Source organism: Desmodus rotundus, chromosome 11, assembly GCF_022682495.2.
Source record: "Desmodus rotundus isolate HL8 chromosome 11, HLdesRot8A.1, whole genome shotgun sequence".
Lineage (NCBI taxonomy): Eukaryota > Metazoa > Chordata > Mammalia > Chiroptera > Phyllostomidae > Desmodus > Desmodus rotundus.
The window spans coordinates 14,534,605-14,562,281 of NC_071397.1; the positions used below are offsets into that span (position 1 = coordinate 14,534,605).

At 40.3% G+C, this 27,677-nt stretch overlaps 1 protein-coding gene across 1 annotated transcript in view; it reads left to right on the top strand.

The window, feature by feature from the left end:
* The first annotated feature begins 1,773 nt into the window (after positions 1–1,773).
* Positions 1,774–27,677, top strand: part of PTCHD4 (patched domain containing 4) — a 173,831-nt gene continuing 147,927 nt past the window's right edge. Inside the window, exon 1 of the mRNA XM_024558046.3 lies at positions 1,774–2,236. Coding sequence (XP_024413814.2) covers positions 1,808–2,236 — 429 coding nt within the window. The 5' untranslated portion in view covers positions 1,774–1,807. The remainder of the gene's footprint in view (positions 2,237–27,677) is intronic.

Consider the following 27,677-nt stretch of genomic DNA (forward strand, 5'->3'; position numbering starts at 1 on the left):
ATGGGTCCTTCGGTTTGTTTGTATGTGTGGATGGGTCCATCTCTAAGCACATAATGAAGAACAAGTCTTTTCATGTCACGGAGAAGAGGTGAGCAAATCGTCTCTTAAAACTCCATCTTCCCTATGAAGCCAGTGCAAAAAGAACAGAAATTTGGAAAGGAAGCCTGCAGTTTCCGATCAAACTTTAGAATTTGTCCTCAAGATTTCTTCTTATTCTTTCCAGAATGTGAAATGGTGAAAGCTTTAATAGGTGAGAAATGGCGCACACACACACACACACACACACGAATTTGTTAACAGTCAAGTTTTTGAAGCTGATCTGATGCAGGTGAGAATTCCTCCCCTTCACACTTTTGTGTAAGGCGGGAGGCATTGTACCTGGTGAGAGCTTTCTTTCCGAAATGGTGAAGGGGACTCAGCGTTTTACACGCCAAGGGACTCCCATGGGCTTACCCCTACTCATCTAGCCCTCTTTATTCAAGCAAATCTATGTGATGAGTGTCCCCAAGTGTTTGTGTTTTTTCCTGGAATTCTACTCACAGAAGAAACTTACTTAGCCTCTCAGTCCGCTTCACCTCCGAATCAATCAGATGGCGAGAAACTGTATTCAGGGGTGCAGAGTGGAAGAAAAAATGGGGGAAGAGGGCTGAAACCAGCTTTTAAGAACTTTTTGTCCTAAACTTCAAAAGTACAGAATGTGAATGTAATATTTTATGAAAGCCACATATTTCCTGTAGAGCTTCAACACACACACACACACACACACACGCATGCACGCGCGCGCACACACACGCACACACACACACACACACACCCGAAGCCACAGGCGACCGCTGTGGGCAAGTCCCTTCTCTCCAATCCTCAGATCGAGGAAGGGATCCCTAGAGCCCAACGCACCGCGGGTAGGATGGGGTCTCTGGGAGCCCTCATTGCAGCCGATGATCTATGAAATGACTGAGTGGAAGGTGTTGCAAGGAAATCCCTCGCATGCTCTGTGGTGTGTTGAAAATGCAGCATCATCCTCTCCGTTCCCTTTCTTCAGCTGGAAAGCACAATTCGAGGGCACAGGGAATCTGGAGGGGAAAAACTGGCCGCCGGCCTCCAGGAGCTCCCTCCCTCCACGTCCACCCCGCCTTTCTGGGGCTCTAATTGCCTCCGCTCCAATGGGCCAGCAGCTCCTTCACCCATTTCCTCTTCCATTCACTCCATCGCGGAGGAAAGAGGGAAAACAAAACTCTAAAAATAACTGTCAGCATCTTAAAAGAAGAAAAGCTTAGCTGCCCCCTCCTGCTCCTGCCCCCCCGCCCCCCACGCCTATGGGGCACATGTCTGCTTCTTACAACACCGAGGCACATGGTTCGAGTTCGGCCCCGAACCCCACCAGGACGGAGAGGAAATCCACATCTGTGGGACGCTCCGCACGGAACCACCTCCAGCGAGGGAGGCCGGGGGACTGCAGCAGCGAAATGAAGGGCTAAACCGCGGGATCACTGCTCTTGCGGTGAGAGGGGGCGCGGGAGGCGGCTGGGGCGCGGGGAGGCCGGGGAGGAGGTGAGCCCCGCGGTGCCCCCGCAGCGCCCGCCGCTTGCCCCCACGCGCGCTGTCGATATTTGCCCGCCTTACTGCAACTTGCTGCAGTGTTTGAAAGAGTAGTAGGAGCGCATGGAGGTGGGGCCCGGGAAAGACCGGGCGGAGCGGTCGGGGGTGAGCGCGGAGGGGGTGGGGAGGCGGCGGCGGTGGGAATGGGGGCTGGCCGGGGGAGGGTGGATGAAGGAGAGGGGGATAGCCTGGCGCTTACACGTGTCACATGTGCTTTTTAAGACGGCCGGGAGCGCCTGCAAGCTGGATCTGGTGGAGGATGCTGCTGCGGCAGGTGCTTCGCAGAGGGCTCCAGTCGTTCTGCCACAGGCTGGGCTTGTGCGTGAGCCGGCACCCGGTCTTTTTCCTCACCGTGCCCGCAGTCCTGACCATCACCTTCGGCCTCAGCGCGCTCAACCGCTTCCAGCCCGAGGGCGACCTAGAGCGCCTGGTCGCTCCCAGCCACAGCCTGGCCAAGATCGAGCGCAGCCTGGCCAGCAGCCTTTTCCCCCTGGACCAGTCCAAAAGCCAGCTCTATTCGGACTTACACACCCCTGGGAGGTATGGCAGGGTGATCCTCCTCTCCCCACCCGGGGACAATATTTTGCTCCAGGCTGAGGGGATCCTGCAGACCCACCGAGCCGTGCTGGAAATGAAGGTGAACCACAAGGGCTATAATTATACTTTTTCCCATCTGTGTGTGTTGAGAAATCAGGATAAGAAATGCGTGCTGGATGATATTATTTCAGTGCTAGAGGATCTCAGGCAGGCTGCCGTCTCCAATAAGACAACAGCCAGGGTGCAAGTGAGGTATCCCAACACTAAATTAAAGGTATGCTCCTCCTGCATGCTTCTGCCAATTAAAGAGGCAGCACTTCATTTCTTGCCCTAAACAAGCAAAGAAAATGCAGAGGTCTCATCCTTAAGACTCAGAAGCTGATGCTTCTTTCATTCTGGGGGGAAAAGATGGGCAACTGAGTGAAGAAAACAGGCAATGAATGGTATGACTAGCTATTAAGAAATTCAAAGCCAAACAAAAAAAAAAATGCCAAAAATGAAAAAAAAAGGAAAAAAAAAAGTTTTTTCTGAGACCCTGCAATTACATCTTTGTTCAGGGTTAATAAATCAGTGAATGGAAGGGGGCGGGGGAATCCTGAACAATTTGGGGGATTTCTTTTCATTTTGGGGCTCGATGTATTTCTTATTACTGATTACACATCCACCTGGTGCCATGCCCACCTATCTGCATCTTCATCCTGGCTTCATTTTGACATGTAGGGCATTTGTGTCTCAGCGCCCGTGCGTGTGTGTGTCTGAGAGCCGTGAGTGTGAATGTAATTGGGATTCCAGGAATTATGTGCATGTGTGGTTGCACAGCAAAAGAAGCAGAGTTTTTCTCTGTGTGAAAATGGGGATGTACGGCTAACTGATATGCTCATTTGCTGAGTCCTGTGATCTTCTTCCCATGATAAAACAAACTAAAGCAAGATTATTATAATAGCAAAAGAAAAGAAGAGAGTCCACAGGAAGCAAAAATTGCAAAGGATGATCGTTTCAGCACTGAGTGGATTGTGCTGTTTAAACAGTCATTTCCAATTTGGCTGCTCAGGTGAGAATTCTAAACTCATCCTCCACTGGCAGGACTGAGCTGCAGCAGGGAATGAAGCATGCAGTCTCCAGGTGACTGAAGTTTCAGGGACAGATGTGACTTCCAAAAGAGTCACTGCACCATTTGTATGCTCAACCCTGTGTGTTTCCATGGGGATCGTGGAATAGGAGGAACCCCAGTTTCAATAATTGAATGGCCTCAATATAGGAAATCACTAATATTTCTATTTATCTGATATAGTCAAGCATCTGTACACAAAAATTATTTTCTTAGGATTTTAGGGATCAGAAGGCTCTTTTCCCTGAACTGAAGGATGATTTAATGCACTTAGGAATTAGGGATGCCTCAGGAAACCTCATCACCTGCTTCCTCTTAACATGTTGTCCTTATTCAGATGCATCTGGAGGCTGACAGGGTTTCAGCCCCTTGTTTGGTTGAACTGCCCCTTGAGGTTTAGTGAAACTGGACAGATGGTTCATCGGCCTGACATCTAGGTCAGGGGTAGTGTGCAGAACACGTATTGAAGGGAGTATGAGGAATATATGTCACTGGACAGCATGCTTTTCTTTTCCCGAATCCTTTGGCATCAGCATTGTTGCTTGCTAAAGAAAAAGATGAGGTGGAGAGTGATCTTCCCCGCCTCGCCTCTTAAGTGAGTTCTCCCCTATGTCAAACATTTGTCGTGAAGAAAGGTTTCCAACTGTGTTGTGTTTCACTTCCGTTTGTTTTCTCTATTGAGGCTAGTTTGCAGTTTATTGATATGCATTACTAGTTGGGTCCCTTATTTCCTCTATTCAGCAGTACTCTCTGGGTGTAAGAGTTGTGTCATTCAGCCGCTGTGGACATTTTGTTTATCCGTCAAATTCATTATGGCATTTACAGCACAGAACCCTGAGGCCTTCAGTTCACTCATTTAGTAATCATCGGTTGTGCTCCTATGATTTACTAGGTGTTCTTCTAAGCACCTGAGACAAAGGTTGAGGCACAAAATCAAGATTCTTACCCTCATGAGGCTAAAAAGAGTAGATGTCACTGTTCTCATCCAGAGTTACCTGTGAACAGAGACTCTGCCACCTTTGGGTTCACCATTGAGCCAACACCATGCTAGGCCTATGGGGGGCGCTCCACCTAACCTTTTTGCCTGATTGGTTGGTAAGTTACATCTTCGTAGGAGTCAGTGGACAATCATAAAAGAATGGAGTAATTGATTATGAAGGTCAGTGTAGTAAGAGTAGAATTATTCCGCTTACCATAAAAATAACAATTTTATGTTGGTTTTATAAACTGTAAAGCCCTTATTCTGCTACATTCAAATTTCAGTGTCTTCTCAAATGCATTGGCTTGCCTCCCTCTGCATGACATCAGTGGTATCCTTAAGCCATGTTTGGATAAATGAAACCTTTAAGACTCTTCTGAGAACAATAGGCCATCTCAAGCATCCACATGTAATGTCACACAAACTAACATAATATAAAACAAAATTTGTGAGTACCATGGGTACTTAAAATCCTATCAGGGGGTCTCTGATGACTTGTGGGTTAAGAATTCCCTGGCATCGAGCAAAGTGAAATGACCTTTGTTTCAATTACATGTTATTTGGAAGTGATTTTAATTCATATGTGCTGGTGATATTCAAAGAGTGTCCCTATGATGCCGATGGAAGCTTAAGTTGGAGAAGTTATGGCCTATGAGATGTGAGGGTAATTTTTATAGGTACATTTTCTGGCCCTATAATTCAATTTGCTTTCCTCTGTCATACTTAGATCACCAATATTCCCAACTCTGGACAGTATGGAAAATTTTAGTGCTAGAAGATGCCATTGGTGGGCAGGGGATCAGAAGTTGAAGAAAATGCAAAATAAATACCAGTGGCTGGATACTGTGAGTAGGAAATGGCAACCTCTTGACATGAAAGAAGCCAGTAGGTCCATGCTTAGGTCAGCCAGTAGGTCAGCTTCCCCATCTGAAGATGTGGAAACACTGATGGGCAGAAAGGAGTGGTCAAAAACCTTAGTTAAAACAATCATAAGGATATCTTCTATCCTTATGTCATTAAGACAACTGAGTAGTCCTGAGCACAGAAAGGTTGAGGACTCCAGATAAAGATGATTATCTTGACAAGGTGACCCAGACAAGCAGGGGCGCAGAAGTTGCTGGTACAGAATTCTAAACTAAGGCTCAGAGAAAGCTGGTATGAGAAAAGCAGTAGTCACCTTAGAATAATACTATAGAATAAAACATACATACGTTTTCAAGAAAGAGGCCAGTATTTAAAATCCCTACATCTGTATAATATGAACTCTATAATTGTGCCCATTATTATAATCTTTATGTTATTATATCTCTGATTAGACATAAAGTTCATATCATATTTTCACTGTACTATTCATATTCCTCCAGCCCAACCTTGTCCAGTTCTATGTAGATAATAGTCACATCATTGATTAGTCTGTTAATTAATTTGTACATTTATAGTGTACAAAATCATCACATAATCACAATATCACAAAATCATCATCACTTTTAAAACCTCTATAAAATGCTTTTATTTTAAAGGTATTTTCTACATTTTCTAGATTTCTATAAAATATTTTGATCCCTATAATTTGGGATTTTTAAAAAGTTAATACAATGTGGCCAGGCTGAATTTTTCAGTTAAATACATAACATATTGTTGAACCAAGTCTCTTGGTTAAAATGATACAGACACTGAAAATTATTAAGCAAGGGCTACTCTGGACTCCAAGAAATATTTTCATTATAATTCAAGTGTCTCAGGTGGTTGCAGGGAATATTTCATAGCCCTAGGAAGGACATCATGGCCGCGCTTTTCCATCTGGCTAGTTACAAGAAAAAATCTATATCCATATGTCCCCAGTTCTTTATTTTGGCCACAATAAAAGACATAAGAAGAAGCAGACAAATGTGGTCCATGGCAAATGATGAGAAAGGAATGACGCAGATTCGATTCTCCTTCAGGCTGTTCTTCCCATTAAATTCCGTTAACACCATACATCTGGACACATGTTTAAGCGGAGTGTATGTACTTCAATGTACCACATTTAAGAATAGAAACAAAGAAACACTTCCTGCTTTTTAAGAAAATATAGTGTTTCTTTTGGTACTTGTGAAATGTATCTTCCAGGTTTGGAAGATGCTGCCATCAGTCGCTTGGTTCCCGACTCACTGGAAGGGCAACCTAAGCTGATGTGGAAATGGAAGAGCAACATAATTACTAGATTTCCAAGGAAAGCTATTCTATAGACTTCTTTCCCTAATTCATTCTAAAATTTTCTAAGACATCTATGTCAGGATCTTCTCTGATACTTAGATTTAGATTTACATTTAAGCTTATATTTTCATTTCTATCTCTTAATAGGGGAAAACATGGCTAACCTACTGAATGTTCAGCTTGTGTCCTAAGTGATACTGGTGTTTTATACACAGCATGTCCTGTTTACAAGTCTGAGCCAGAGCGAGTCTGTATTTTCATTTTAGAGGTAGGGAAATTGAAGACCAGGAGGTTAAATGACTTCTATGAGGTATCGAGGGGAGTACATTTTGAAGCTGGTATTTAAATCCAGGTCTGTCTGGTACTGAACTTCATATTCTTAACCACAGTACTATGCTAGGTCTTAGTACATCCTGCACTATTCTCGCTAACAACAGCTCTTTGTACTAAGGAAGAAGTAGGGTTGTAAATTCCAAGCCATGTGAAATCCATGTTATAAGACCACTAGTGCTCTTTCAAACCAGCTCCCATGCTCAACCAGACAGACCAGCCCTGAAGAAGATGAAGTAAAGCTTCACTTTCCTTATACACCCCTAAGGGGCTGACTCTTGCAGTCTGGGCAAACTCCTGCTATGTGTCTGCTATGGAAACTGCCACAAAGAGTTTAGCAAATTCCTCACTGACACATGATTTCACCTTTAATATAGTAGTACATCAATTCAGAACAAACTAGAGTGAGACTCCAGGATCAACTGAAAGTGGGAATCACGTAATATGACCCAAAGCTCGGAGCCAGGGGCTTGTGTGCCAGACAACCTTGAGTATTTCTATCTTAAATGGGCATCAGGAAAAAAATCGATGAGATAGTATGGGATAACACAATGGTACAATGAGGACTAATTTGAGAAATACTCAGGAGACCTAAGTTCTAACCACACTTCTTTAAAGAACAGTTGTGTGACAATGGATCAGCCCCATCACCAGTCTGGGCTTCAAGTTCCAGGATTCTTCTGTAACATTCCACCATGTACTAGTAAATATCATTACAGTATATTTGGGGATAAATTCTAAAATATTTTTCCTCTGGAGGTAAATATTTGCTTGATTAGATTTTAACTATATTGTTGAATAATGTTAATTGCAGTTTCCTAACTAAATTGTTGCACGTATATTTCCGAGCCACTGTAACAGGCTAAGTTTGTTTATTAATATTTTTCAGTGCACCCAAGTGGGCAAAAACTTGTTTGGCATTGGGGCCTAGGTTCTGCTTCTTGATTTCTACAAAAACTTACTTTCAACTAAGTTAAATACTTTTATAAGTATTTCTGTTTCTTTCCATTTTTGAAATTCAAGAATTAAGGGGAGGTTTTGAAAAGTGGAACAGAAGTGGTTCTCTCTATTGTTTTCACATTCCTATCATCCGTTGAGCCGACTGTGGTTTCCTCCGTGGCCCAGGCCAACAGGGACTTGGGAGTGGGATGGGGAGAAGGCAAAGAGGCACATGCAGTGTGATGAAAGTGTAGAAGGGGCAAAGGCCACTCCTCCATGCCCCCTCCAAAAAAAACACTCATTTGCTTTTCCTGCTATGTTAAGCAATAATTCACTCAAACAGTTTTTTCTTAATCTGTTCTGCTTTGAACATTATTACAACTGAAATAAGCCAGTGTGTGCTTTTCAAAATGTAGTGTGTTTGGATAATATTTTTTTATTTTAACCCATTAGTTATTACACCATGATTGGACCACATTTCTTTTAATTGAGTTTTAAAGTTGATCAGCATCTGTTCAGGCCTATTCCAGATACATTGTGACATTTCTATGTACCTTCAATATAAACATTGTTAAAGAGGATATCTGGAAATGCTAAGATGCTAGATTTGCATAAGACAGCTTCAGGTGGGACAGCAGGTCAATTTCTTCTCGAACTTAGCCCCCCAAGTCCTCAGAGAGGAGTCATGGGAGTGATCATTTCTCTGATTATTTCTGCCACTGTGAGGTGGACAGAGTTACGTTAATCACTGCCCTGGCCCACAGAAACATTTAGGAATAGTTCTGACTTCAAAGCATGCCAAATTGCATTGTAGGCCACGAAACTAATTTTGTAGCGTTTTCTAAGACCTTGCCTGTCAAAGTGTTGGGTGAGGACCACCACCAGCACCTGGAGATCCTTAGAAATGAAAACTCCCCAGGTCTCAGCACAGACCTGCTGACCAGAACCTGCATTTTAACAAGCTCTGCAGGTGATTCATATGCACTTGAAAGTCAGTTTGAGAAGCTCAAGTCGAAAATGAAGCTTGGCCTTACTAGTCATGGCTTGAGTTTAAAGTAACATGCGTTCATTCGGATCCAAAACGCCATAAGAAAATCAAGTAATTGAACTCATAGCCATATTATTTAGTCATGTGGTAGAAACGCCTGAAGAACTTTCAAGCAGCTGTTCTACAGCGAGAAACTTTCGTCCCTATCATCTGTAATTGGGCCTGTCACCTGGTTAGACTTAAAGCTGATTACTGTTGTTCAATATTTTCCAAAAATGTTGAAATTAAATCTATCTCTTTAAGAAAAAAAAATCAGCAATGTTTTTCTCAAGCCTCTTTGCAGTTATTTCACAATAGTAGCATCATTAAACCCGAGTTAGACTAATTATGTTAGTATTATGAGAATGCAAGGTATAGGAACTATACATAGGAGCAGGAGTATTTGGGGGAAAATGGAACACAATTACAGTGGTGTGTGTATTTTGAAAATGGCCTTGTAATCTATGCTTTCCTCAGACGGGATTATTATAGCAGAGCCATTCATTGAAATCAAGGCTTATTCTCTGTCACTCGGGGAAATTCAGGGCCTCTGAAAGCTACCTGATGAGCAGCACTCAGAATGAATGGACTCTGTTTAGTTACAGGATTTGTGTTAGAACAGCCCATGTTTTTCCTCCTGAGCTACCCTCCCATTGCGGAGAGCCCACACCTACGCCACTCTGGCTTTGCTGTCTCAAAGGCTGGCGGCACAGTACAGGCCCTGGGTTTCAGAAAGCAGAAGCATATGTAAAGGGTTCTCGTAGCTTCAGAAGGTCTGAAAGTAGCTTCAGGGGTTTGTGGTAGATGGTTATTTAGGACTCAACCTCAAAGATTACACTTCCCTTTGAATGTTCAACCTGTTCCCTCACCTCACCAGGTCTCCTGATTACATGGAGGAAGAGAACATTCCGTTCTGATCGTCACTGCCCGTCATGCTAATATGGTCAAGAGACATATGAGATTCAAAAGCCATTCATATAGCATTCGTTTGGGTAACTATTATAAGTGTCCTGGAGATTCAGCAAGGAACAAAACACATGTGGTGCTTGCCGTCCAGGAGCTTGAGCCTAGTGAAATGGACAGAAATCACATAGGTAAATCCATAATTACAGGTTATGATGGGGGGAAAAATACACAGTGCTGTGAGGGTAGGGTACCGAGACTTGGGGTGTTCGAAATGCGAGTGACTGTGAGCTAACAACATCTGAAGGGAGCTAACACTCCTCAACTGTGGGTTAGAGGGTAGAAGCAAGAGTACAACAGGGAGGACATGGTCCCTTAGATGCATCTAGCGAAAGTCACTATGGATGGATGCTGAAGAGTGATGATGGTGAGGTTGCCACAGGCCATGATAGGACCTTCTTGAGAGCCTGTGTAACACAAGTTTGGACAGAGTCTGTGCATCTAGATTTTCTAAGTTTATGTCTTTTCTCTGCTCCATTTGCTCTCTGACTTTGAACAAATACTTTAACTTTGTAATTTTGTTCCTTCATCTTAGCCCATACCCCTTAGCATTGAGTGGATTAAATGAGTTCATGATACCTGAAACAGTGATTCTCAAATTCAAATTGTGAGCAAGTGATTCTGATGCCACTGGCTCGTGACCCACCCTCTGAGTAGGAAGGGTATGCAGCTCTTTAAACAGCACCTGCTTCATTGTAAATTCTTAAATGCTAGTGGTTGAACTCCTTAAGCACTGATATTCTACCTTTATTCAGAATTGGTTAACTGACTTTCTTGTGAACTCATAATTAGATGAAAATCCCTTTGCTTCCACCCTCAGGGCTGGTAGTTGTATTTCTGTAGTAAGTGCAGTATGAGGGATACAGATCCCTCTGTGTTTTGCACTAAAAAGCTGGAGCTGCCTGTAGGGTTACTGTGATGACTGGGATGTCTCTTTGCTAAGGACAGTAAAGGGCAGGAAAGGAAAGTGTGGGGCCTTGGTTTTGATGTTCACTGTGTTTAGAAGTATTGTGGAGGTTGCACTTCTGCGATAGCCTCAGCAGACCACTTTCTCCCCTCTTGGCTTCTGTGACATCTGGTTTCCTTGCATGTTTCTGATGGTTCTCTACTTCTCACTGGCCCTCTGCCCTTACTATACTCATATGTATAATTGTACCCATGAAACGTCTGTTCTCTCAATATTTTCTCTCAAGCCAAACATCTATTTTCTTCCATGTCTATAAAACTCTTTTAATGACATCTCTATTCTGTCATTTACTCAGGCTCAGAATCTCAGTCACCTATGATTAACTCCTCCTTCCTCCCTAGCCCAGCCAAGATACATACACAAAGTAATACCTAATGAACTACCAGGTCCTGATCATACCACAGCAGACCTTCCCAAGTTGTGATCCTTGCACCAACAGCATCCCCGTCGCCTAGGAACTTTTTAGAAGTGTAAATTCTCAGACCTCCATCCAGATCTATTGAATCTCTGAGTCTGGGGCCCAGCAGTCCTTTAGACTTCTGATTCCTGCTAAAGTGTGAGAACCACAATTCTTATACAGCATTAGTGCTCCATCTTGGCCACAGTAGGAGGGAGCTTTAAAAACACAGAAGCCATGGGTCTCATTTCTAGAGATTCTGATTTAATTAGTCTGGAAGTGGCATGGGCATGGGGATCTTTTGCTTATAATGGGCTACCAAGGTAGGGGACCAAGGTCTCCTTTTAAAATTTCCTCTTCTTTCTCATTGTCTTTCCTTTGGACCTTCTTCACCCAGTTTATTTATGTGAAAATCTAACCTCTCTCATATAATTTCTCACACTTGGAACCTAGCCTCTGTAGCAAGATCATCTGCATTTCTTGGTTCTATTTTCCATTAACCAAATCTTGCAAGGTCTTCCATTGCCTGGAGAGGACATTGACAGTGGCCATTGAGAACTTTCCTTGGCCAGGTCCCCAATTTTACTTGTAGTCTCAGGTTGCAATACACTAACTGCTGCAGCCAAACCAAAGTAAAGCCACCCTAAACTTTCCTGTTTTCTTACCTTCCTTTACATTTTCATTTTACTTGGATTTTTTTTTTACACTGTCAAATGCATACACATCTCTTAAAAGCTGATTCCCCAAAGCCACTTTTCCATGAAGCTTCTCTAACTACTTCCAAAAGTAGAAAATGCTTTAATGCACTTTAGAGGTACTTTGAAGGAAGTTCCCTTAATCACAGTATAATTTGTATTATAGATTTGTCACAAATCTTTGCTAAAATATAACTGTACCTGCCTATCAGAGTAATAGGCTGGTAGCCTTCCTAACGTGTGTTCATTTGACTGGAAGAAGCTATCCAATCAGGAGACAGTCTGTGGGGCACGCCCTTGGGGGATCTGTGGGGGAAGTTGCAGGGGAACCAGAAAAAGCCCATCCCGGTCTCAGTCTGACATTCTCAGGCAGTGCCTAACCCTGACAAAGAGATGGCCACAGAAATACGTTAACAACTCTTTTCATGAGTGGTCCTGAGATCTCTGAGGCACAAGCAACGTAGCTTTGGGCTCAGGAGACAAAGGGCCACCAGAAGAAGGAGAGAGAGAGAAACACTTTTCCCACCTGTACACAGCACACGAGTGACTTCAGCTCAGGTGAGTCTGCAGGGAACATAATATGGCTTGGGCATTTGGTAGGGCTTCCAGATACAGCGAATAAAAATACAAGACACCCAAATAAATTTGAATTTTGGGTTAACGAAGAATACATCTTTAGTATAAGTCATAGGCGGCAAACACAAGGCCTGCAGGCCGAATCCAGCTCTCCATTTATTTCATCCGGCCCGGCACCTTGTTTCTACCCAACGGCAGCGCCGAGCTCTCGCTTAACAATTAAGGAGTAGTTACATTTATACAGTCCTAAAATTATATTCGGCCCTTTGAAGACAACCACGAGGCTGATGTGGCCCCCGGTGAAAATGAGTTTGACACCCCTGGTATAAGTATGTCCTACATATTGGATTATTTATCTAAAATTCAGGTTCAACCTGGTGTTCTGTATTTTATCTGGCAGCTGAGCCCCCTGGGAGTTCAAAGCATTTGAAGAGCCCAGCACCAAGGTCAGAGTGTCATGAGGATCTGCTCTGGTTCTAACTCAGAGTAGTGGCCATAAGTCAGGGGACTGGCAAGGAAGACTATGAAAGGTCTAGATGGGAAATAACAAAGACATTCTGAGGACTCCCAGAAATGCAAGGGTGAAAGTTTGCAGGGGCCGGAGTTCCTGTCTCCAAGCAAGTGAAACTGCAGTTCCTTTTAGTATGTCCTCATTTGTATATTTTACCCTTAGGAAACCCAAGTTACATTTATGGTTTTGATAATCCCTAGTGTTTATTTGCAAATAAAATGAAAACTGAATGAGTAAATGGAAAAATTTATTCAAAGACTACCCTGGATAAAAATGCTATTTAGCAGAAATGTCTTTTATTTAGTATCTTATCTATGAGCAGATGAAAAATATTTATATACAAAAATTTAATTAAAGAAATTAAATCATAAGATAAAGAGCCCCGAGGAATATAATGTACAGCATGGTGACTATAGTTAACAATACTGTGTTGTATATTTTAAAGTTAAGAGGGATGTTAACTAAACCGAGTGTGGCGATCATTTCACAGTATATACATATACCAAATCATTACATTGCACACCAAAAACAATGTTACGTGCTAATTAAATATCAATTAAAAAATTTGAAAAGATACTGCCTATATTAGCCAGAACCATGCCAGTCATTTATCATAAATAATTTAGGTTGACACTGTGTGTCCAGAAGTTGTTTTGGGTTTTTTTTTTTTTTTTGTAATAAAATATCTATCACTATTCAGATTTAAAAATTAATAGGCTGGAGAGAGGATTATTTATTTAACTGCCTATGCTGGCCCTTTCAATAGAGTAGGATTGAGAATTGTATAAGCAAAACTGCTGGAGGCCATGAAATGTAAAGGGAATGATTTTTATCATTTTTATTCATGCAATGGGAGAAACTGAATTTAATTTCTTAAAACATAGGGAATTGGGTAAAGAAGAAGAGAACTCCTGTTCCTCTTTAAAAAAAAAGAAGGAAGGAAGGAAGGGAGGGGATGATGGGTGCTGATTAGTGGAAATCTGTAGGCTGGAAAGAGTAGCAAGCCAAAATCCCAGCCAGTGGACAGTCTAGGTTACCCTTTCCATGTATGAAATGTTGCATTAAAAGCAAAGATGCAGCATGCTATTAAATACTTGTTCAGCAGCATTTATAAAGTACAATATATGTCCTGTCTACAATGCATCTTATTTTCCTTCAAGATTATAAAGCTTTTAAGGCTGAGGATCGTATCTTCTTCACACTTCTAGCTTAAAAGAAGTGTGGGAAAAGTCCAGCTTGTCATTTATTTCTCCCTTCCCAGGAACGGGGGTTTCCTGCAGAAGAAAGTTGGGCGATGACCTCTGTAAGGCCAATTCCTGGGCGGGTGAGGCAGAGCCTGAGTCGTGGAGCGGGAGGACAGGGGTAGTGGTGCACCAGTCAGTGTCCCTGGAGACAGACACGCACCCTGCTTCAGCTCCCAGAGGGGCGAGCTCAGGGTCTGAACTAGTTTATGACCCCTTTTCATAGCTAGAGCATGCCTCTCTGAGGGAATAGCACATAAAACTGGCATTAGCAGCGTGACTTTTATTTTCATTTCATTCTTTTCAACTATTTTTACCTTGGGGATTGCTTTTAAAGAATTGGATTTTTTTCTAGACTGAGAAACTTAAGACACTTTTTTTTTTTGACTAACCACATCTTATCAGCATGTCTGTTCCTAAACAGTGTGCAAGTTTATAATTTAGTGAACTTATCAACATCTCAAAAATTGTTTGTAAACTGATGTGATTCTACTTGTCTTCTTCCTGACAGAAGAATAGTTTGGAAATCAATAACTAAATGGATACAGGAATCCTCATTTCTCATCTTTCCCTCTATTCAGTATCCTGAAACCTTATCGATGATATTGAAACTATAAGCATTGACAATCTGGCCCATTTAGCCTAAAGCAACAAATGTCTTTATTGTGGTGGGTCTTATTTCTTAATGGATTAAAACAGGGGAACTGCTTATTGATCGAGTCTCTCTTTTAAAACTTGTAAATAATGAAGAATAAGGTACTGAAAAAGCAGCAGACCACTCTATATTTGAATTTAATTTTTTCATTTACTAGCTGTATGACTTAAGACATGTTACTTAATGCCTTGTCTCTGTTTTTATATGTTAAAAATATTATTATTAATATCCAGACTGCTGATTTTTAAAATTTCTGGTACTCTGTAGCTTCTTATAAATTGTAGCTATTTTTTTATGTAAATCCAACATCAAAACAACACCAAGGAAAGATTAGAAAGCCAAGCAAAAAATCACTTATAATCCTACCACCAATTCTACAAATAATTTTTTCATCTTTCACTGCGGAATGCACAGTGTATGTATTTTTTGGTTCTGTTTTCATTTTCTTAGACGTATTTCCATGATTATGGTTTTATTCCTTGTTCAAAATCTGGCAAGTGATTGTGACATTATTTACTTAACTGCTCATTTATTGTTATCTTTGGAGTATTTCTGGCGCAGTGTTTTTGGAATGGTTTTCACAATCTTTAACAGGCATAGGGAAGAAAGCAAAATATTCTGGCTTGTCAACAGAAGCCGTAAGAAAACAGCATTTTCTTAAATGATTTAAAATGCCACTTTCTTAAGTATGGGCACTTATGAAAGCAAGATGCAAATATAGGTCACCGAGGTCCAAGGGAGTAGGTGTTCCAAGAAGAAGCTTGGTTAGAAATTAGAAGGACCTGATTTATTTATAGACCAATTCCAAAATGCTGTACATCGATTTATTAAAGACCACACCCAAGATTAAGCTTCTAAGAGTACCTTGTGGCTTATTCTATGACAAAGTCATTTTTTTCCTGTTTTTCTCTTGCTATGTAGCTCAATGATTCCCATAAGAATCACTTCAACAACATTCCAATTATGTAATGCCTGGGGCCCCTCCCCAGACTGTTATCTCTGGGAAAAGGAACTGAGAATTGGTATTTTTTAAGCTTCTGGTGTGATTCAAGCGCATAACCTGATTGAGAAACACTGAAGGACCTTACACCAGAAAGAGATCCCCCACCCTGTCTGGCTCCTTTGCAGGGAGGATAAGGACTGAGAGGATAAGGAAATAACCTGCTTTCCCTGGGCCGCAGCTTCAGGCCCAGTGAGCACTGGCCCTGACACCATCACCATTGCCCCACCAGGTAAACTGCCTCCATGGGAACTCTGTAGCTAAAATGAACAACTTCACCCTCTTCTGTAATTCCTAAATCTGGTACTGACTGGCCAGAAATATGATGTCTTAATCAATTTGCTATGCTTCAAAGATGTCCTAGATTGCTAGTCATTGGAAAGATATATCCCTTGACACTTTAAAAGGCATCCTTACTTAATATATTTCTGCAAGGAGATTAATAAAGAAAATCTTAGGCACATAGTAAATATTTATTATTTTGGTGATAGAGCCAAAGGTTATAAATCTTGATAACTCTAAGAAGTATAATAGGAGGACTTGAAATAGACTAAATTTTTATTAGCTCTTTGATTTCCATCAGAATAATTTAAATTCCTTCATATACGGAGGTGGTCAGTGTTTGCTACTTTGTAACCAATTTATTAATGCTATCCTTTCTTAGCCCATCCTTTTGATAAGTACAAAGGGGGTAAAGAAATTTGTGTTGGATGAATGGTTTTTTAGCTGTCACATTTGGAGTATTAAAAGCATCACATTAAAGAATTCAAAAATACTCCCAGTCTTAGCCAAAATTTACTTACTCTTCAGCCAACTCCCACATCTTTCTCTCCACCTGTGAAAATAATATTAAACTTCTTTTCCAGACATATGAGTTTGGAGAAAGTTAAGTACTAATTTTAACAAGCTTGTGACTTTAACTCATTTGTACAGGAACCCTGGCTTTCCCAGATCAGTGTGGCAAGTCGGTCCCTATTAAAACAGTATTGACACAATGTCTAAGTAAAGGGAAATTATGTTTATTAAAGTGCAATAACTATTTAAAGTAATTTCAGCTACATAGGAGCCCTAAGAATCCAGGTGCCCTTCTTGGGTCAGTAGAAAGCTTTTCCATTAACATCCCAGTGGGTTCACAAATCTTACACTCTCTTATTATTTTTAAATGGCAATTATAAATCACTAGGGGCAGCGAGGGGAAAGGATGTGCTCGCAGTCACTATGAAACGATGTGATCTGCACCACTGGATGCTGGAAATTGGACGTCCCAGGAAGAAAGCCACTATTTGGTTCCCCTTTACCACCTTTACATTAAATGTTTTATCTTCGGCAAAAAGTAAAAGCATTTCACGAAACTGAATCCATACTTGCTTTTTGTGGAGCCATATAAAAACAGGAAATTGAATCCTCTTGTTTACTGGTGTAAAAAACTATTAAGAAGATTGTGACATACCTTAAATGAATTTGACATAAGCATCACAGCACGTGCATATATTTTCACAAGACTTCATTGACAGGGATTTTGGGAGGTTATCTGATCTACACACTTCAGAAAGCCCTGTTATATACAAATTGCTTCAGTAACCTGCTCACTAATTAGTGTCTATCCAGAAGAAAATTATTCGTGAAATCTAAAACAGGAATCCTACTTGTTCTTCTTTCAGTGGAGGAAACCTTGGTCATTACAGTCATTTCTGAACATCTTGCACCTGTGACTCTGGAAATGGTCATTATGTCTTCTTGGCCTTCTCCTCTGCAACTGAGTAATCTCTCACACAGAGGCTTCATCTCCACCTTGCAGCCTTTGTGGTTTTAGTGCACTTTTAAATTTGGGAAGTTGATATGTCTCCTGAATCTTAAACCCACATATTGCGTTCTTTATAAAGATATACAATTATCTTCCCTGCTTCAAACCTTCCCCTCTGTGTATTTGCCTTATCTTAAGTGAATAGCTTTTCTCTATAGAGATGGATCCCATGCTTACACCGTTTCAGACATCGGGTTTACATTAGGAACTGGGGTTACAGAGATAAGTTACAGGGCCTCTTTTTCAGGAACCTACAGTCTAGTGAGGAGGACAAGAAAATGAAAAATCAGTTCAGCATGGTAAGGTGAATCTTAAAGGTTAGTCCAAAATGATTTAGAACTCTGAATAACCCAGAGGTGGTACTACATCAGATTCAGCCTCCTCAGGGGCTGTAATAAACACAAATGCTCTTTATTGGTGGGAGAAATCTTTCAGAGACATTGATTTTAATTGGTAATAAATGTTTTCTTTTTCAAAATGCACTCATTAAAACTGAGGTCTGTGGAGAACTGCTCTCCATAAGCAGAGAAATAGTTTGCTATGATCAGTTACCCTGAAGGTTATGAAGTCAGCATAAAATCCCAATAATGATCTAGACTTACAAAATGAACACAAAGCAGGAAAATTTTATGGGTATGGACCAAGAAATATCAAGATAAAAAACCATGAGGGTTAAAAATCATGCAAAAGACCTAGCCAGAAAATTGTTGGATAGTGGAACTTTCCGTGACCCCCCAAAACATCCTACTTTCAGGTCTTTCCTCCCTAGTGTGTAGTAACTATATTAGGATAATTGCGGGATTATTGAACCAGCAAAAAATGAGGCATACATTCATCTATAAGGTATCCTTAATAAATTGTGAAGCAACCATAGCTATAAGACTTAGCATTTTTAATAAGAACAAAAAATAAAAAGTTACTTCCTACTTTTGTTTTGGGTAGTATCTGGATTAATAAACATCTCAGATTTAGTGCCCGCTTGGGTGATAAGTTAGCATTTTTATTCCCATTAAACAGATTTATTTATATCTTCAACAAAAGGTTATGATAAATCTGTCTAGAACACGATGTGTAAATATAATCAACAAAAGGCATCTCATATCTTTACTGATTGATCTAAAGGATGTTTGATGTATGCTCCTGAGCATTAACGTGTAAGTACAAATCGTAAGACTCTAAGTTTCTGTGTTAGGAAACCTAAGATGGAAATGCGCCTTTTTCATTTATCACAGGGATAATCTGTATTAACAAAGTGATGTGCGGTATTAAATAATCACCCAGTGCATTCAGGCATCATGATAGAAAATGTAGTTATTGTTATCTGTCTTACAGCAACTTTTATTTTGCTTTACTTATCTCCGTAATTATTTCAGTTTTCCTGGATGTTGTTTTTGTTGTTTGTTTAAATTGAAACATTGTAAGTCAGCAAAGTAGGAGTCTCCTTCTTCTCATTTTTTGGAGGCAAGGATAGGCGATGCCATGTCTGACGTGGGTCCATGGGAGAAGTTCTGCCACATGTAGTGACGTGCACAGACACAGACCGAGTATTCTGCATTATTAGGAGCAGGCGCTCTTCTGAATTAGATGCAGGAACTCGTCTGGTCCTCACCAATAAGCCAGTGAGGCACCACCTTATATTGTCTCTACTTGTACAATGAGGACACTGAGGCACAGATGGTAAGCACCTGGTCAAAGCCCACTTCAACTGGAATGAAACCAATATTCTTTTTTGCAGTGCCTACATCTTACTGGTAAATCATTGACCACATAGGTCCTTCAATCTTTAGTTTGGTTGCACACAAAGTAATTCCTGATGGTTTTCATAGGAAACTCAAGATTAAAAGTAGAAAAGGATTCACTGTATCATTAAATTCATCTTTACTCAGAATTAATAAACATATATTCCTTATAAGTTTTTCTTTCCAAAAGCAATTTAGGCAATTTTTAAAGTACAATTAATGAGCACATCATTTAATTGATTGAATTTCTGCCTCTTTTCTTGGAACACTTCTCCAAAAGTCTTAATGAACCTGACTAATATAATGACACTTCTCTATTATAAAACTATTTCTCTTTGTTATGATATTCCATTATTCCTTTTTATTTTAACAACATACAATGACCCTAAATAATTCTTCTTTTTCTAATACATTATGCTGACATCTAGTTTTTATGAAGGCCAGAAATCCAAGTCCACATACAGACTATGTAGTTAGGAACCATTATAAATGGAAACATATTTGATATCATTTTAAAATGACCTCTTCCTGCCCCAAATTTAGATAGGGGGAAACTGGCAGCCAAAGCTCCTCTAATTTTGTTGAATAACCATTATTCTGAGGGGACCCACAATATATGAAGATATGATGAATAAACATTTATAGAGTTCTCATTATGTGCAAGATAATAATTGATTGTGTGTTTCTACAGTAGCATGAAACATTATCCCTGCCGGTGAGGAATTTACAACTCAGTTGACATGTCACATATGTAGTGAGTATATAGTGAGTATGTGGTGAGTAATGGGCAGTAAGTGCCCACTGAGGAATGCAGACACGGCTTGCTGGAGAAAGGCATTCATTCAGAGGAACAATGGAGCGCCCTTTATCTTTCCCCAAGACTTTTAAGATGAATTAGGATTTGAGGTAGTTCCCAAAACAAGGGTTGGAATGAGCTGGAAAGCTATAGGGGGAACATTTGAGACAAAAGAAAAATCAGTCTTTAGAGTCTGCCTGCTTGGGTGGTAAATCAGCATTTTTATTCTCATTAAACACGTGGGGAAACTGATTTTATTTCCTAGAACCAGCCCAGGTAGGCTAATTAAAGTCACAGAAGGTCCTCTTAAAACAGTTGATTGTAAGTCCCCCAAGTATGCCAACATTTAAGAGAACATGAAGTGTTCGGAAATTCTCTAGGTCAGGGTTTCTTAACCTTTGCACTATTGACATTTAGAGCCTGGTGGTTTTTTGTTGTGAGGAGCTGTCCTGTGCATTGTTGGATGTTTAGCAGCATCCTGCCCTTTCAGGATAAGCATCTTTGTACCTAACCTAAACCCCTCATATTGCATGTCATAGATCCTCACTTTTAGTGGCCTTGGAGTCTGTGCCTTTCATGTCAGGAGTACAGACCACTAGGCAGGACTGTGAGCTGCTGTCTACAGAGAATTTCTAGGATGCGCAGTGGAAGCCACTAAGAAATGGTCACTAGTATCTCTTCTCTACTGAGGAAAAACTGTTTAGTCTCGTTCACTTGTCAAAATTGTAGTCCTTTTTAATTGTAACCTATTTTAAAATTGGAAACCTATTTTAATTGTAAATCCCGTTGGTGGGGAAAGCGCAGCATTTAGGAGAGAGCACAGCTGGTGCTTCCTGGATGTTAAATAATTCATCTTCCTCATTTTGGAGAATCCGGAACAGCCGAGCTGAGATGCTGAATCCTCAAGGTAATATTGCAAAACCTAGTCCCTGACACTAAGGAGAGAAAAGGCCTACTAAATCGCAGAGCCGCACTCCACAGCTTTAGGAAAAGCTGTAGAGAGAATACTATTTGGTAACTTCATTATTCCTTACTCTGCTAACATGGAGAAAATAGGCCGTTCTGGAGAATATGAATCTCTGTTCAGCAAAATCAGCCTTTGTACATGTAATATATTGTCATGCCTATGTCACTCATGCATATAGTTCATTTACCACGTGAAATATTTTGACCCTTCTAAAAAACACTCTCTCCAGATATCAGAAGGTAGTCATGGAAATGGAGAACCACCTTCTCAATTGCAGTTTATAGAAAATAGATGGCATTTGGGCAACTGCTTGATGAAAAATATTTCTCACTAATGGTTATATTCTCACAGTTGCCAATTTATTGCATAATCAGTGTTAGTCCACGTTGTCCTAGTACCTGTCTCAAGTTCATCTTGGACTTTCGTATCACTTTTGAAGCTGCATTATATCCTCTGGAAAGCACACCTCCTACAACAGTGTTCCAAAGTAGTTCATTTACACTTTTTCAGGTAACAATAATCTGAGAACTTTCAGTTTTGTTACCTCAGAGCAGTAACGTCCTTACCCGAATGCTTGCTTTTTATCTTAACAGAACAATATCCTTCTTCATATGTGACAGCCCGTATTTGTGCTACTATGCCGTACGTTCAGTTCAACCAAGTTTCATTGACTGTGGGGCTCTCATGGGAATTTATAATGCTCCGTGGTTGCAGAGAGCTTTATGTTTCAGTCTGTGCTGCTTGAGTGGTTGACTCCATATCATATAAACAATCAAATTTTTCCATCTGTCAGGCTCTGTTGTCTTGAGTTTAGCTCCACGGAGAGTAATTGTAGACAAAGGTTAAAGGTAATAGAAGAAGACTGCATGCAACCCTTGCAGTTACCAGGCAGTGTGAATTTGTCAACCCAAGAGGATTTTCCCAGGGTACCAGGATAGACAAAAATTGAATTTCCCGAGTGTAAACTGGCCTGCTGTGATTTGTCGTGGGCCTGTTCTATTGAAGACGATGGAGTCATTAGAACAGGAAATAAGGGAAGAGCTTGAAAGTTCTAATAAACAAAATCTCATTTGGGGCTCATTTATTAAAGTCTTTCCTCCTCTCATGAGAAGAGAGGAGGAAAGAAGAACATTCAGGTTACAGGACACATGGGCCAGGCACCCCAGTATTCAGGCTTTGTCAGTGGGTCCAAGACATCCCAAGTGATATTCAGCTGATGGCAGAGGTGCCACAGGAGGGGTTTTGAGCGTCCACACTTTCTTTACTTTCGTTATGTTTTCTTTGGAAGTTAGTAATGTAACCGGAGCTACTTAAACTTCTTAATAATGACTTACTTTATACTCAAAAGAGGGGCATTTAATTCAAGCAGGGCTCCATTTTATTGTGTTTTGAAGATGTCTTCCTTGGGAAAATCTCGTTTTATTTCATTTGAAAGTTGAAATAAGTTGTGTCATAAATCGGATATTATGCTGCATGATAAGATATTTATTATTAAATAAGGTATAGGACCTTTAAAATCAGAACAATGGAGAAAGCTCCTTCAATATAATATCAGTAAGTTTAGAAGCATACAATGGAAGGAAGACAGAAATTACTGGGGAGGTTCACGACAAGGATTTCCTGCAGATATTATAGTTAACACGGTTAAGCTACTAGTGTATAACTAATATGAAATGGTAGAAAAGAATCAACCCATCCTATCAATTGAATATATACATTTGCTTAATTTAAAAAGAAATCACGGTGCTGGGACTATAATGAACACTTTTAATCTGAATTCCATTCAGAGGAGACTGGGAGAGTTCACTCACAATGCTTGTAGGACTAGGGCTTCCCAACAGAGCTACTTGCCTCTTGAATGCTTGCATTCTTGGAAAGGAACAACTCCAATAGGAATGGATGACATAAACAAACTTAAACGTGGGCATGTATCTGGAATCAATGACTCAACAATATGGAATGAAAAGGCCTTAATCACGAGGGAAGACATCTGGAAATTAGTTAAACTAGTTCCGAGACAGCAAGTTGTAGAGTTATTTTCTCATTTGTTCTCCCACAGAACCTTTATTTATTTGTTCCCTGGTATTGTTTAATTTATCAGTACGAGTATTTGATTTCTAATTTTTTCATTTTCTCTCAATATCTGAAGGAGTTGTTCAAACAAATTGTGAGGTAGTCAGGCTGGTTCAGTCACATCTAAAGCAAGACAACAATTGCTAAGGATATAGCTAACATTTTTCCATAGACTTTAAATCCCTTGCTTAAAATTTGTTTAGTCATTTATTCATTCAACATGCATTTTAGCAAAACTCTCCTACTGGGAAGAACATGTGATGGACCCTGGAGAAACAAAATGCAGTAGGCCCAATCCCTACCTTCCAAACTGCAGAGCTCAGTGGGCAAAAGCCCTACCCATCTCTGCAATCAGCCAAGTCTATGATTGCATCCTGACCTTGTCACTTACTAGCTGTGTGATATTGGATAAATGACTATTTCCCTAAGCCTTGGCTTCTGCAATTTAAAATGGGATGATGACAGCAGCTATCTTATAGGTCACTGGAAGGATTGAAATGAGAAACACTTTTCAGTGACTAAACCAAAATAATCGATGAGTAAATGTTAGTGTTTATGCTCTAAAGGGAAGAAATACATTTAAAAAAACCCACACAATTGAATTGATGATCTCTAAAATGGGAACACCAAGGATCTCTTGGCATCTCAAGAATAAGAGAAATAAAAATGAACAATTCTATGTGAGTGGAAGTATTGCTGAAATAATCAAGATCACAAATTGTGAAATATTGCAACTGAGACGTTTTAAAATGAGATCAAGGAATTACTCTAGTTCTCCTCTCTGTTGAGTTAGAAAAGGAACTAGAATTAAACTATAGTAAAAGATCAGGGCTAAGGAAAACCTTCTGAATCTAAAGGTTGTTAGTAAAATTTATCACCCTCAAAAATGTATTTTTAGAAAAAAGACATGCAGCTGTCTTCCCTGTGTGATTTGCATGCAGGGCTGACTGGAGTCAGAGAGGAAATCTGTAGGATCTTCTCTCCGCCCATGATTGATGAAGGGCTGATGTGCCAAGCTGACAATGGAAAATAAACTACTGTGGCAGAGATAGAAATGCTGTAGTAAAAGGTCAGGAGAAATAGTTGGCAGGTCCATTTTTAATAAAAAATGGGGCATGTTCTGTAATGTGTAGAATTGCACTGTCTTTTAAAAATTTAATGCAGAAGCACCAACATAGAACTTCTGTTTGCAAATTCTGTGTGGGGTTGCAGCCCTGAAACCCGGCAGCGTTTCAGTTAACGAGGTGCTGCCTGACAGGATTTGGAGGACGCTGTCATTTGGGACACATGTCACAAATATTTGAGAATCTAAACCTCAAAATTCCTATCTTTCCTCATTTTCAAAGTTTATATTACTCATTTCAATGAAAAGAGATTCTAAGCACAATAAAAACATGGGAGAAAATTAAATCATAACATACGGATAGATACCTGATTTGCATGCTCTAGATCAGGTGTCAATCAACGTTTCTGTAAAGCACCGGACCATGTGCAAACCAATGAGTGTGGCTGAGTACAAATAAAACTTTATTCACAAAAAAGGGGCGGGGGTCAAATTTGGTTGGTGGGCTGTGTGGTTTGCCAACCCCAGTTTAATATTTTTTTCAAGCCATTTTTAACTGATTAATAACACTTTCCTCTGCTGAGTAGCACACACTCCCACGTCGAATTTAGGTCGTATTTCTATGTTTTTCCCTCATCTGTACAATGGAGCATCTATAACTCCACTTAGACTAGGAAGACTCTAACATACAAAGAAAATTAGACAAATGTATTGCAAGTTTATAACGTGAAGTTGCACTCAGTTTAGAAAGAATTTGTGGACACTGAAAGGCTGGGTGGAAAGGATATATTTCCTGATGACATGAGAATATCTCTGTGGAGTGGTAAACTTTCTGGCAGCAGGGAGAAGAAAATGGCATATTCTTCTACTTCCATGTCTAAAATTGTTCCCTGCATAAAAATGCCTTAGGACGCCAGTACAAAAATTAAAATATTAATGAGAACACGTAAAACAGCAGCATTAAACTCTCCTTGGGAAAGGCACCATAAAATAAGACACACTGAGCCCTCCAATCAGGCTCAGTCAAGAATAATGAGGATCTCCCTTTCCTCTCCCTTCCTCTTCCCTCCAACCCCCTGAGTTTTTGCATCTAATTCTCGTGTATTGGAGACAATTTTACTTTAGACTTTGGATCAAGGTTCTAAGCTTGAAAACTAGCTCTGCTTGTGCCTCCGGGTTAAATAGCTTCTGTTCTTTAGATCCACACTAGTTCCGTAGAGCTGTTACCAGGGCATCAAATCCGCTGTATCCCCTGGAGGAGGCAGACAGGCTCACTTTTATAAATGCTTGGCATCTGGAAGCACAATATTCATTTTCGAATATCGTTATGAGCTTGGCACCTATTTTTGGTGGCATTCTTAGAGACATTGTATGTAGTGAGAATAGCAAGCACAGGCATTTGAATTTAAGAAGTGATAGCATGCTTTATTACAAACCTGCCATGTAAGTTATCGTGCTAATGACTTAATCTAAGAATGAAGAAATGTACAGAAAGGGCAAATATACTTGAGACAAGAGTTTGAGACTAAGGTGAAAAAATGAGGAAATAGAACCATGACATTCTTGGTTGTATATTTGGGTTTTGAACAACAGAAAATGCTCCTTCTTAGCTTGGAAAAAAATTAAATTCTTTAACAAACATGAAGAAAATCAACAAACATGTTTGATGCATTAACTAAGGAACTAGACCCAATGCCACTACAATTCATCAAAAATCAGCATAGACAGCAAGTTGGCAGTCTTTCTTTCTGGCCACAATTCCTTGGGTAAAAATAAAGCAAATGAGAAAATACAGGCAAATGTTTGTGGTGCTGAATTTTGTTGGCAGTTGTTTCTGATTAATTGATTGATGTAATATTTATTAAGTTTTCCACAGCGTCAGATGTCTGCCTAGTGTTTTGACTAAGAAACTACAAAATAGAACTGCAGGGTAGAAAAATAGGAGGGAAGAACCTGCAATGCAGTGGCTTGGGGCAAGTCCCTGAAAGAGCAGTGGGGCAAACAGCAGCCAGAAAAACGAGACTGGGTCAGTGAGTTGGTGGAAAAGGGCTGCTTCCATCCTAGTCAATTTCCATTTCCCTGCCAGAGTACTGAGCTGATGTTTCTATCCCACCTTTCAGCCTCTGTGAAGGGCTTGTTTTTTAAGGGGCAGGGTTCCCTCTAGCCCAGATGCAGGTTGGAGCTGATATTTCTATTGAATTGAACCGCATTGCATTTGTATCCTCATTTCCAGATTAAATCACTGAGATTCCTGGAATGAAGTGATTTCTCCAAAGACACAAAGCTGAGGGAGAGTGAGCTCAAACACAAATCTTGTGACTCCAAGTTCATGGAATTTGCCCTTTTGCATACTGCCTAATAGAAAGCTACATGGAGCCTTTCTTACTCCCAAGTAGGAAGTGCCTATTTATGGGCCTGGATTTGAGTTAAAAATTGCTCAACTTGGGGAGTGATAGCAAACAAAAAGAATAAATAAAGAGTGAGACATGATACATTGTCTTTCTCCTGGATTTAACTAAGGAGAAGAAAGTATTTATACCCAACCACATATCATCGGTCTCTTGTTAGTAGTGTCCATACCATTCACAGATTGTGAACTTTAAGAGCAGACCAGTCAGTTTGGTTCCTACAGTCCTGACCTTCATATTGTGGGAACCAATATTCTAATCAGTCCCTCAATATGTCCCTGTGCATGTCTTAAACTGTGCCAGTCAGCAAAAGAACTTTACAGTGTGTTGCCCATTCTTTCAGCAATCTAAACATTTTGAAATATTTTACTACTCAAAAATATTCACAAATAATTTCAGATGGCTTTCAAAAAGACAAGAAAAACAGAATAAAAGAAGAGAATAAAGATGTTCCTATATGTATGCTAGCGATTATGGTCAAATGGTTCCTAAGCTTCAAGTTCAAATTCTGATCAGTTTTCCGGATGCTAGGAATTACAACTAAAAAACCATGACCCTCTCAACAAGAAGGATATGATTCTACCAGTCTGTCCTATCACTGAATCTTAAAGTATTGAAATACTAGAACAAAAATCCCAGCGACATTTCTGGTAAGCACAGAGGGCAATTTTATGTAGCTGTGGCTTTCAGTAGCCTATAGTAGAAATGTAGAGCATAATGCTAAAGCATTTAATGATACAGTTCTGTGAGACGACTTCACTGAGAGGGCTTAGTCTCTAGACCTCTCCTGTTCTAATGGGTACCAAGGAGAGATTTTAACCAGTAAGACAGAATCAGTGGGCACTGTGTTCCTTACACAGTCTCTACCAAGTGTTACTTTATTTAGCTAAACATTTGGTAAGAGACGGGTTTCAGCGTGTTTGAAGTTGCAGGCTTTCATAGGGAACTGAAGACCTGACGTCCTACATTACAAGCTTGGGAGAGTGAACTGTTTTGGACACCAGATAAGGCAGAAGCAGGGATGATATTCTGTTATGAAAATCGAGAGTCTAATTAAGTTCTCATCTAGGGAGAGGTCCACTTCTTCTCTATTTTGTATCAATCAAC